At 40.7% G+C, this 12,750-nt stretch overlaps 1 protein-coding gene across 1 annotated transcript in view; it reads left to right on the top strand.

Moving 5' to 3' along the window:
- The window catches only part of HSD17B12 (hydroxysteroid 17-beta dehydrogenase 12), a 159,345-nt gene that overhangs the window by 38,834 nt on the left and 107,761 nt on the right, over window positions 1-12,750 (top strand). Inside the window, exon 2 of the mRNA XM_007455809.1 lies at window positions 11,210-11,256. Within this exon, the coding sequence (XP_007455871.1) occupies window positions 11,210-11,256 (47 nt within the window). The remainder of the gene's footprint in view (window positions 1-11,209; window positions 11,257-12,750) is intronic.

The raw sequence follows: 12,750 nt of genomic DNA, 5'->3' as shown, positions 1-12,750 counted from the left end.
TGGGTTTTGGTGCCGCCAGAATGTTATTACTCGGCCTTGCCTGGAAGTGGGCCCAGGGGATTAGCTGCCTTAAGTGGATCCTGCTTTTTGCAGTTTCTTCCTTTTCTCTGTTCTGAACCTCTGGGTGCTTTGAATGTTGTCTTGTTCTGTTTTGGTTTTGTTTGTTAGTTTTTGAAGTGGCAAATTATAACTGTCTGCCCCATTTGGTTGGGTCAAGGGAAAAGGAGGGAAGGTTAAGAGAGAGAGAGAGAGCTGTTCAGTAGGGAACCCAAGAGGACGGACGTAGTGGGAGAGGGGCCTATGCAGTACTGGGATAGCATGTTTGTAAACGGACCCTTTTCTTTCCATAGTAGTATACTGTACTTGAGAAGAGGTGTGTATTTCCCCAAACCGTGAAGTTGTGGGAAATGCCCACAGTATCAAGTTTGATGCATAATCTGATTGTTTTTCCTATAAAAATTCTTCTAAAAAATATGATGAGAACAAGTTATAGTTGTCTTTATTTTGCATCACTTTCACTGCTTCTCTTTAATAAAAATGCAGGAAGTTGCTGCTGTTTTATTAACTTGCAGGCTGCATGCCTCTCTTCTTTGTTCTTTGTTAAATATGAGCTGGCATGTGTTAGACTACTTTAGCATTTGATGTTAGGACTTCAGTGGTGTCTAAATTCAGCCTGGCTAAGCCTGTTCCCTGTTTGCCTGAATCAATTGAGACTGCTATTTTTAGCAACAAAAGGGGATTGAAATAGCAATTTTCTTTCCATGTAATAGATCCCCAAGAGGAATACTGATGCAAGCTCTCTGTCATTTTCTATTCTCCCCACCCCGCAAAAGCACTCAGAGGAACGGCAGCTGTCGTGGTTTGCGGCAGTATTAATCTTTAATCAATCGAGTGTTTTCAGCATTCAGGTGTTGGGGGAGGGGTGGGGAGGGAAGGGTCAGGAGAAGGAACCTGCTTGGAATAACTTAAGCTCTTATGCATGGGCTCTGCAGTCAGAATTTGGTGGGTAGTGGCAGAGAATAGACAGAAGAGCTAAAAATAGCATGTTTGCTTCCAGTGTTCCTCTAGTCTATTTTTGATGTTTGATTTTGATAAGGTTGATTGGGTTATTACTAAAAATATCTGTTCCTAGCAAGTTGAGGACAAAAAGAGTAGAATATTTTTAACCTACACAAACAGAAGCATTTTTGTTGACTTTATAAAATCTGGAAGCTGAGCCCTGGTCAGTTGCCAGTATTTTATGTAATCTGTAACAAGCTAGACACTTCTGGATGCCAAGTTGGGATATTCTTTATAGTTGTCAGTTTCCATCTTCTCAAAGGCTTGCAAATTTGGTTTCTGGTGTTATATTTATGTATGAAAACATAAGCCTTTTTGAATCTCCTTTTTCCCCCCTCCCTTCTCTCCTTCCTCTACCTCAGTTCTGGCCCTGGCTGTCATAAATTACTCTCACGACCCATAGGGTTGCGGGTAATACCTGAGGCCACTGGGTTATGCATGGGCAATACCTGTAGCTTTTTTCTGTGTATTGTTGAAAACTACCTTAAGTTATCCACTTGCTCCATTGCAAAGTGGAATCTGAGAACACCGAGTGTTAATTGAAGAAGCCAATCTTAATGACAAGAACAGAGAACTGTCCTTTGAAAATGTGTATCTGTAGATTCATCATAAACTAAGTTAAACTTCTCTCTAAAATTTCTTAAATTTTGTTTTAGATCACTGATTCTTGATGTTGAGAGGGGCTGAAGAGTAGGTGGGGTTGTGTACGGTAGGTGATTGGGTGTTATTTCTAAAAAAGTGGGTAAAGCAGTGGGGAGTGTCACAAGAGGCTAGTTTTCCATTCATAATCTCCTTTTATTCATTGACTCATCTCACAAAACCTCATTCATCATCTACTTTTTGCCAGGCACCGCGCTAGCACTTAGACTGTGGTGACCCAGACCCTTATGGAAACCTATATGATGAATGTCATGCAGGGGAGGTACAGAGTACCATGGGGCCAGTGAGCTATGAGAGCCTGCTAGTCTAGAGGTCAAGGAAAGCTTAAGGGAGACGAGATGTTCAAGTGAAGGTGTCAAGGATGGGAGAGAGAAAGCGGGGGATGTGAAATTGGGAGTAGAGGGAACAACATTTGTGAAAAGAGAGCATGTTACCTTGTAGGAACTGGAAAAAATTCAGCATGACTAGGGCAGTGGGTGGTAGGGGGAAAGTGATGAGAGGTGAGGTCAGCTCATGGAAGACCTTGTAAAGAATAAGGGCAGTGGGAAATGACTGACAGATTTTTGGCAGGGAAGTGATGTCAGATCTGCCCAATGGAGTGATCACTTTGGCTGCAGTGCAGAGAGTGAGTTGGAGAGGAATAAGAAAGGGAGCAAGGGGCTTCCCTGGTGTTGCAGCGGTTAAGAATCCACCTGCCAATGCAGGGGACACAGGTTTGAGCCCTGCTCGGGGAAGATCCCACGTGCCACGGAGCCACTAAGCCCGTGTGCCACAACTACTGAGCCTGCGCTCTAGAGCCTGCGAGCCACAGCTACTGAGCCCGAGTGCCACAACTGCTGAAGCCCACATGCTTAGAGCCCGTGCTCTGCAACAAGAGAAGCCACCCAATGAGAAGCCCACGTGTCGCAATGAAGAGTAGCCCCCTGCTTGCCGCAACTAGAGAAAGGCCCGCGCACAGCAACAAAGACCCAATGCAGCCAAAAATAAAAATAAATAAATAAATTTTTTTAAAAAAGGGAGCAGGTGAAGTATCAGTTAGAAGGCTGTTGCAGTAGTTCTTGTGGGAGATGAATGCTGGTAGCCCCAGGTGGTGGCAGTGGGGGGACATGACTAGATTCGTGTTACAGGTTTTATATAATTAGCAATAGGGAAATATTGTTGCTTCTTGACAGAAGAATGAGATCATAAAAATGGTGTTTGAGAAAGATAATTCTTAGCTGTGTATTGCATGAATCAAGCGGGAAGGAACTGAAAGGGTCATTGCGCACGTCCTTGTGTGTTGGGATGATAGCTTAGACTAGGGTGAGAGCTGTTGTGAGAAATAACTGGATAATATCAATGAAGTACCTTGAGCAGATAGTCTTATAATGATGTGAATAGTGTCGATGAAAATAACAAACAATCAGTAATGAGACTAGAAAAAGAGTTTTATTTGAACTGAACTGAGGACTATAGCTGGGAAAACAGCCTTCAGATAACTCTTGAGAAACTGCTCCTGAGAAGCCAGTTTTTCAGTATGGTTTTACATCTTGTCGGAAGAAAGAACATTAAATAACTCAGGGATACATTTCTTCAAGGTTTCCAAAAAAATGACCAGCATGTACACGGTGAGTCATTATGGCCTTGGCGAAGGGAGTCTTATCATCAAAGGAGTACCAGCATTGGTGTCCCAGGAAGGGAGACAGTTAATCTTTATTTTTAATATGGACATTCTTTACTTCTCACCAATGCGCCCTTTTCTTTAATAATTAAAGCAGATGTACAGTGTATGTTTGATAGGCCACAAACAGGCTGTTTCAGTTAAAATAAAATTCAAGTTAACTCATATATAAGCCAGAATGGCTTCCCCATACCTCAAGATGTGAAAATTTATTTTATCAATATTAAATATTTTGTTTTAACAATTTGCGGACAGCTTACTCTTGCTTTTCTGGCCCTGTAATAGTCACTTTAACAATATAGAAGTTTATTTATTTTTCACCCAGTTTAAAGAAGACCAGACAGACTTTTTGTGTATGTTGGTTTTTTTGGGCTACTACTCGCAGCATGCAGGATCTTAGCTTCCCAGCCAGGGATCAAACCTGCGCCCCCTGCAGTGGAAGCTCGGAGTCCTAACCACTGGACTGCCAGGGAATTCCCACTTTTTTTGTATGTTTGATTCTCTGTGGTAAGCAGTTAATAAAAAAAGAACTGATTGGTTGGAAAAAAACCTGGCATAGAAATTCCATGGAGTCATGAAAAACCTTGATTTCTATGAGTATTTTCCTTCATCTTAGCCCATGGCTTCTACCCTCAAGGTTACTTCCTGGTTCAAGACTGTTGGAGCTACAGCCATCATTTTTTGAATTGGCTAGATGATGGGCAGAAAGGGGCCTCTCCCTGCTGAGTCACTCCTTTAAGCAGCCTTTCTCAAAGTCCCTCACAACACTGCATCTTGTTTTCAAGATTTAATCCCATGGCCACACCTAGCTGCTAGGGAGGTTGTATTCCAGGCCACGATTGCTGTAAAGAAGGAAGAGAAGGATGGGTACTAAGGAAGACAGCAGGCTCTGGCCCATGTGTGTACATAACATAAGAAGGCTGGGTCCCCAGGATTGTTTTTGCACATTGCATCATCTTTCGGTGTGGCTATGAGTGCTTAATTTTTTCATCTTAAGAAAATGCAAAAAACAAGCAGTATTTCTAATTTGGATGATTTGGAAGCTGGTCTTTGTTTCATGTGGTTTTCATTGCAAGGTTGTAGGTATATCAGGGTGATAGTGCTTAGATCGTGTTTCTCGAAAGACCTACCAAGAAATGATCTTAGGTACTGCATTGATGAATATTTTAAAACGTTAATGGTTGTTTTACATACATATTTTACACTAATCTATTTATATTTATTGAAGCTGGTAGTCTTATAATCAGGTAGTTACTAAGTAAATAGTAGTCCAGTAATTAAGATTTCTATTAAATTTAATTAAAAAATCAGTTTTAAATGTATTAGGTGACCTTAGGAAACACTGACTTAAGCAGTGCTACACTGATTTTTGGGAAACTGGAATAGATGCAGAACCTGCTGGATCAGTTTACACCATCTTTCTATTGCTGGTAGGAAAGGACTTCTGTTTTTGGAAAGGCAATACAAGCACATGGTTAAAAAATACCCACAGTAAGAAGAGTAAAAAATAGTAACCTCTTCCCTGTATTTCCCCAATGCCCCAGAAAAACTGCCAAAAGACTTTTGATTTAAGGTATGCTTTAATTAGCTTCAGTAGTTGTGGCTTGTGGGCTCTAGAGCGCAGGCTCAGTAGTTGTGACACACGGGCTTAGTTGCTGCGCTGCACGTGGGATCTTCCCAGACCAGGGCTCGAACCCGTGTCCCCTGCATTGGCAGGTGGATTCTTAACCACTGAGACACCAGGGAAGACCCAAGGATTTTTTTTCTATCCAACTATGAGCTGCTGTCTCTGCTACTACTGTTGGAAGGTATGTAGCTTTAAAGCAAAGAATATATCTTTAAAAGCCAAGGCAGGATAATCCTCGTCCCCATTCTCCCTGTCTTAAATAAACAAATTTATTATTATTATTTTTTGGCATCAAGTAAAACTTTTATGAGTGAGTAAAGCTTGACAGATGACTTGGTTGTGTCTGTACATTATTTCAAAGATATTACCTATCATATGACTTAGAGAACTAAAGAATTGATCATTTCCTTTGATCGGGAAATGATGCTTGACCCCCCATTGCCTGGCCATTGTACATGACTCTGATTATTATAGAACTGCAGTGGTGCTTACAGAGATGAATAAAGGTGGCTCTTGGTTTCCAATTTTATTTTTTGTTTCTTTGTGCCCATAAAAATAATTTTTATACTTTTCTATTTTCTCAGGAAAAATACATACTTGTGAGGCAGTATCTGACTTATGTGTAACTATACAGTTCTGCATTTGGCTTTGAGAATTATCAGAATATGGAAAAGTGATATTTTTATCTATCTAAAAAAATCAGAGGCTAAATTTTTAATATTTATACAATTTTAAAATTTTTAATATTTATACAATTTAAAGTCATAATATTTCTGTTTAATATTTGAAGTCTTAACCGTGAAATGGGTGGTTTATGGAACACCTAATAGCCACAGTGGGTCTTATACATCATTGTATTCTCTAGTCATTCACATAATAGTTTCTAAAAAGTGTTAGTTTGATTTAAATTTGATAGTTAATAGCAGATGATAGGAAAAAATGTTCTTGTTGGGAGCATAAAGCTAAATCTTTTGAGAAGTGTGTTTAGTATTTATTCTCAACTTAGTCTACTTTAAAATGTTTAAGAGGGACCTTGGGGGACTTCCAGTTTTAAAATAGCCAAGTAACAGTATTTCTAGCCTTTTATCTCTTGGAAATCCTCTCTAATAATTAGGAGAATAAGGAACAGAAAGCACCGTTTTGATGAAACTAGGGAACTTCTGAAATCCCTCATCCCTAGTCACAGCAAATGAAGTTGGAAGAGTGATAACTTAACCTTACCGAGCCGACACCTGAGTGCTTATGGATGGTCCACCATTGGGAAGCAAGCAAGTTTGCTCTGCACCCCAGAAAAGCACAGGAATTACAAGTATCAGGTACCTCAAAAGACAGGGATGGGGAAGGGCACTGAACCAGATGTGCTTGAGACTCCAGAAAATTGGGCACAGAAGAGGGCAGAGGTGAGATACGAGACTGAGAACAGGGGTTAGGTGAAAAGTCTACAGACTAATAGCTGCCCAACTACCCAGCAGCCAGAAGACTGGAATTTGGGAAATGCTTAAGAGATACTGAAGGGTCCTAGGGAGAATGCAGATACTGACTTGTGGATTCCCTAGTCAAAAGGCTGGTTTGCCCATCGATTACCCTATAGTGGGGGTCACAGCATAGTCATCCCACTCATGTACACTAATTGCCATGTTATTGCCTCCAAGAGGAGAGAGACCAAAGCAATCAAAAGGAACTTAGAGGAAACAGAATAAAAGAGTAGAAGAAAGTATAAATATGTAAACAAAGTCTAATTAATGTCCTCAGAGATAAGAGAAGATAGTGGATTTATAATAAGAATAAACTGCTGCTTTAAAAAGAGAAAGAGCAATCAGAATACAGAAGAGCTCTTCAAAATTAAAAAAATTGGCAACCTAAGTTTAAAACGTCAGTAGAACATTTGGAAGATAAAAGTTGAAGAAATTTCCAGGAAAGTAAACAAGAAGAAAAGTAAGATTCATAGAGAAACTCTTACGTCTGAACTCTGATTAATGGAAATTCTAGAGAAGAATGTGAAGAAATTATCAAAGAATTAATACATAAGAAAATTGCCAGAATTGAAGATCATGGATTTTCAGGCCCATCAGTGCCTAGCACCAATGAATGGAAAAGCACCCAGCCCAAGCTCTGTTACCATGACGGAGTCCTAAAGATTAAGTAACAATCCTAAAAGCCCCAGTGACCAAAAAGTTCATTTGCAAATTGTCTGAAATCAGGATGGTGAAACATTCTTTTTAAACAATACTGGTGCAATGGAGAGTTGTTTTTAATTTTTTGTTAAAAATGATCTGTTTATAATTCCATACCTAGTGTCGACTTAAAAACAAATGCACAACCTAAAAGTTGAAAATTATGTTTTATTCGGTGGACATACTAAGGACTTAAGCCCAGGAGACAGCCTCTCAAATAGCACTGAGGGAGGTAAGGGAGGAGCGGGGTTACATAGGAGTTTTCACAACAAAACGAAGTAATCAGAAGATTGCTGTTAATTAAAGAAAGCCAGACTTCTCGAGTTAATGAATTTAGCACTTTTCCATGTATGGGAAGATGCAAGAGACTGCATTTATTGAAGTCATTCCTTTGATATGCACCCTAAAAGGCCAGTATCCTGTTTCTCTCCATCCTGAACCCCCTCAGGGTGCACACTTGGGGGTGGCTGTGGCTTGATGGCCTCAACATCCGTTGTTTACTGATATGGCAGGCGACATTCTTTGTCCACGCTAGTTAAACTATTATGTGTGAAGTTAGAAATAGACTTTATTTTTAGAGATATAAAAATGTAAAAAAAAATTTGCTTCAAACTGTCACACGAAGAGACGTGATAACCAAATTCAATATGATATTCTGGATGGCATCCTACAACAGAAGGACACTCAGTAACAAGGCAGACTGAAAAAGTATGAACTTTAGTTAATAATAATGTATCATAATTGGTTCATTAATTGTGACAAATTTACCATACTAATGTAAGATGTTAGTAATAGGATAAACTGGCTTGGAGTACAGGGAATACTCTGTATTATCTTCACTTTTTTTTTTTTTGGTAAGTCTAAAACTTATTTTAAAATGTAAAATTTACTTTTAAAATGTTTACAAAATGTATCTTCATGCATCCTTTCTTGGGAAGCTAGATGTGCTGCATAATGAGGGAATAGAACAAGATCTAGAAAAGAAGAGCTTCAACCCAGGAGAGACAGTCTAAGGGAATTCCCAAGATTATGTTCTAGAACAATAGCTGTGCCACAGACTATTCCAGGTTGGAGTAGGATGAAAGCTGGAGTGCTCTGTGAAGGCGATCTTTAAGGGGATATAAAAAAAAAGTAATGGAACAAATTGATGGGGTTGATCATGTGGAAAATTATATCGAGAGGCTGTTAGAGACTGGGGGAAAATTTAACAAGAAAACTACGCAAATGCAATAAAAAGGCAATTTTAATTCCAGGAGAACAAAAACGTTGATTAGGAAAGAGAATGTAATTCTACTGTACTGTTTGGTTCACTAGTGGATAATATATTTTTCTAGCCACAGTAATTGTTGTATAATAAAGAATTTGACTGACCTTTGTTCCTGGGAGGGAGCATCTAGATCCTTGGAATTTCCTAAGTGATAGAAGTGTCTTTGTTATTTATGGTGGGCTCTGATAGTTTATACTGATGAAATCACTCAAGGTGGGACTGTACAGAGCTTCAGGATGGGGGCTGGTCCTGCCAGAAACACCAACCATGTGATTAGAAGATTGGAGCTTTGAGCCTTGTGATACCAACTCAACCTTCCAACCTCTGGGGAGGGAAGGGGGGTGGTTTTAGAGATTGAGTTCAGTCCTGTGACCAATGATTCAGTCAGCCATGCCTTTGTAATGAAACCCAGTGAAAACTCTGGACCCTGAAACTTGATGTAGATTCTTCCTAGTGGGTGAACACATTGATGTGCTGGGTGAGGGTGGGGGGATGACCTGCCCCGATTCAGAGAGGGCATGGAAGCTCTGCATTTGGGACTGCCCTTGACCTTGCCCTAAGTGGCTTATTCATTTGGTTGGTCCTGATTTGTATCCTTTATTATAAAGCCGTAATCATGAACTGTAAGTTATCCTGAGGTCTGTGAGTCATTCTAGTGAATTATTGAACCTGAGGAGTTATGGGAACCGGGAACTTTGTAGCCAAGTAGTCACAAGTGTTGGTGGCCTAGGGACCCCTGAACTTGTGGCTGGTGCCTGCATTGTGGGCAGTTTTGCTGGGGACCATGTCTTTCACCTGTGAGATCCGTACTAACTCTGGGTGGTTAATATCAGAATTGAGTTGCAGTATTACAATAAGGTAAACACTGACAAGTGACAGAATCTTGTGATATAACTTCATTGGAAGGATGGGGAAAATATAAAGGGAGTAAAAGTTCTCATCAACCCTAATGAGTCAAGTGATATATTGATGAATCAGGAAATTACAGTGTAACATAGGGTTTAGAACATGTAAAGATAAGGAAAAACAATTAAAAGCAATGAAAATGGTTGCTTCTGGGGATGGAATAGGAAGGTGCAGAAGGATAGGGGTAAAGTCCTGTTTTTTTTTTGCGGTATGTGGGTCTCTCCCTGCTGTGGCCTCTCCCGTTGCTCAGCACAGGCTCCGGATGCGCAGGCTCAGCGGCCATGGCTCACGGGCCCAGCCGCTCCGCGGCATGTGGTATCTTCCCGGACCGGGGCACGAACCCGTGTCCCCTGCATCTGCAGGTGGACTCTCAACCACTGCGCCACCAGGGAAGCCCCAGTCCTGGTATTTTTGGCCTAAAAATTTGTAACTGTTATCTTTTTTGGACTAAGTTATGTATTAGACATAAATAAAATCACTTTAAAAAGAAGGAGCTTGACTGTAGGCTGTCAGTAGTTTATCAGGAAATAAACTTGGACAGTGAGATGTGTGTATGTGGCAGGTGTTTTGGGGGAATGCTCTCAGGAAGAGCACCTCTGAGGAAGCAAAGGAAGCCGAGGAGTAGGGCGGAGGGAGAAGTCAAACTGTGATGCAGGAGTCAAACCTGATCCCATGGAAAGCTCTGAACCTGGGATGGTGCTTCAGAGATGCTTAAGTGATGCTTAAGGGAGCTGGATCTTTGTGTGGACCAGTAATTAGACATGTAGTGCCCAGGGGAGGAACTGTAACCTTGGGCAAGTCAGCTCCCTTTGGCTGAGGGCAGTTCCTGGGAGATGCTCACTTGTGAGCTGACAGCAGATAACACTCCTGGCAAGAGGATTGCCTGAAGACCTCTGTGCTGGAAGGGAGGATGTGGTTGGTGCTCTAACAGTACCCATTACAAACTCCAAAAACTGGAGAATCTGGAAAAGGAAGGTTTGATATCCCTTAGTCAAATTTTATAATCTCTAGTCCTGACATATTCTGAGCTATCCAGGATTTTTTTTTTAATTTATTTTATTTTTATTTATTTTTGGCTGTGTTGGGTCTTTGTTGCTGCACACGGGCTTTCTCTAGTTGCGGTGAGCGGGGGCTACTCTTCTTTGCAGTGCGTGGGCTTCTCATTGTGTACTGTGTTAATATATCGTAATTTACTTACTCATTCTCTTGCAGTTTATTATTTGGGCATGTTTACCAACTATACGTAAATAAAACTACCGTGGACATTGTTTTGGTAACATGATGCCTATTACCTCTTGGAAATTGTTAAGTCATAGATAGGCACACATTTATTTCTGGACATCATGTAAAATCGTTTTTCCAAAGTGACTGTGTCAGTTTACAGTGCCACGAGCAATGTATGAGATTTCTAGTTGCTCCACATCCTTGTCAGCACTTGGTATTGCAGTCTTTTAAATTTTAGCCGTTGTCATGAGTATTCATTCCTAAATTCGAGCCACTGGTAATTGCTCCATCTTTTACAATTGACCCTTGAACAGCATGGGGGGGTTAGGGGCACGGACCCTCCATACAGTTGGAAATTCAAGTATAACTTTACATTTGGCTCTCAGTATCTGGATCTTGCATCTGAGGTTTTGCATCTGTGGATTCAACCAACCTTGGATCGTGTAGTACTGTAGTATGTATTTATTGGAAAAAAAAATCCGTGTATAGGTGGACCCTTGCAGTTCAAACCCATGTTGTTCAAGGGTCAACTGTATTACACAGGTCTTCTTGTGTTTAATTGGTGGGTCCTAATTGTGATCAGTTCTACTTTGTAATTCTTAAACTAAACTGTTACTTTTTTCTTTTCTCAGTTGTCACGGGTAGTACTGACGGAATTGGAAAATCATATGCAGAAGAGGTAGGTAATTTTCAAGACACTTCTTTTTGGTATAAGAATATAAGAACAGATACAGAATGATCTCTTACAGTAGTTTTGATTTTTGAAGTTAAAAGCACAAATATAGTGTTACACTATATAATAGATGTACTTTGTTTCGATCTTGTTAGAAATGCTATGTTTGCTTAAACACAACTTTAAAACAAATTTTTGTGCAAAATGTGTGTCAAACTTTGTATCCTGGAAAGTTGGAGTTGTGAAAATTTTAGTGTAATTTTATTTTATATTGTGTAACTATAGACAGTTCTCAGTTTTTAAAGTTAATTGTTTTGGATTATTTTCCAAAAGGTAGACAGATTATTAGAGAGTGGTTACATCTCCAAACAAGTCTGTGGCATCATTTTCACAAGAAGGACTGTGATGGATGGACAGATATTGACAGACACAGGCAAAAGATTCAAGTTCTCTGTAATGTAATTGAAGGAAGGGAAACCATTGATAGTTTGAAGACCACTGTACAAAGCTCTCCTGTGAAGGAGAGCTTCCCTGCCTTCCAGTTCCACAGAGGCACCAATAGCCTCTGATATTGCCTGATTGTGATGAAGGTCCTGAGAGATCCATTGAATCTCTCATTTGTCCTTTAAAATGGATTTAAAAAAAAAAATCCTTTGTTTTCCCAGCTTTTTATTTTGAGTATAAAAACTACAGAAAAGTTTCAGGAAGAGTATACAATGAACACCCATACACCTTTCACAAGGATTCGCCAGCTGTTAACATTTTGCTACATTTAACTTATAATTTGGCTGGACTATTTGGGAGTTACAGACATTGTAACAGTTCACTCCTAAATGTTTCAGCTTGAAGCTTCTGAGAACTAGAATATTCACCGTTGTAACCATAGTACAGTGGTCACACATAGGAAGTTTAACTTGACACAATACTGTTATACAATATACAGTCCATATACAAGTTTCCCAGTTGTTCCATTAATGTATTTCATAGGGCTTCTTTTTTTGTTCCAAAATCCATTTAAGGATTATGCATTGCTGCTTTTTTAATTTTTTTTTTGGCGGTATGTGGGCCTCTCACTGTTGTGGCCTCTCCCTCTGCGGAGCACAGGCTCTGCACGCGCAGGCCCAGCGGCCGTGGCTCACGGGCCCAGCTGCTCTGCGGCATGTGGGATCCTCCCGGACCGGGGCACGAACCCGCGTACCCTGCATCGGCAGGTGGACTCTCAACCACTGCGCCACCAGGGAAGCCCCATGCATTGCTTCTTAATGTCATATCTCTTGACTAGAAGAGTTCCCCAGCCCCTCCTTTTTTTCTCTTTTGTCTTTTATAACAGTGGCATTTTTTTGTTTGTTTGTTTGTTTGTTTTTTTGCGGTACGCGGGCCTCCCACTGCTGTGGCCTCTCCCGTTGCGCAGCACAGGCTCCGGACGCGCAGGCTCAGCGGCCATGGCTCACGGGCCCAGCCGCTCCGCGGCATGTGGGATCCTCCCGGACCGGGGCACGA

This window comes from Lipotes vexillifer, unplaced genomic scaffold (assembly GCF_000442215.2).
Source record: "Lipotes vexillifer unplaced genomic scaffold, Lipotes_vexillifer_v1.1 scaffold977, whole genome shotgun sequence".
Lineage (NCBI taxonomy): Eukaryota > Metazoa > Chordata > Mammalia > Artiodactyla > Lipotidae > Lipotes > Lipotes vexillifer.
Note: the sequence above shows the minus strand (reverse complement) of the source record. Positions and strands in the feature narration are given on the sequence as shown.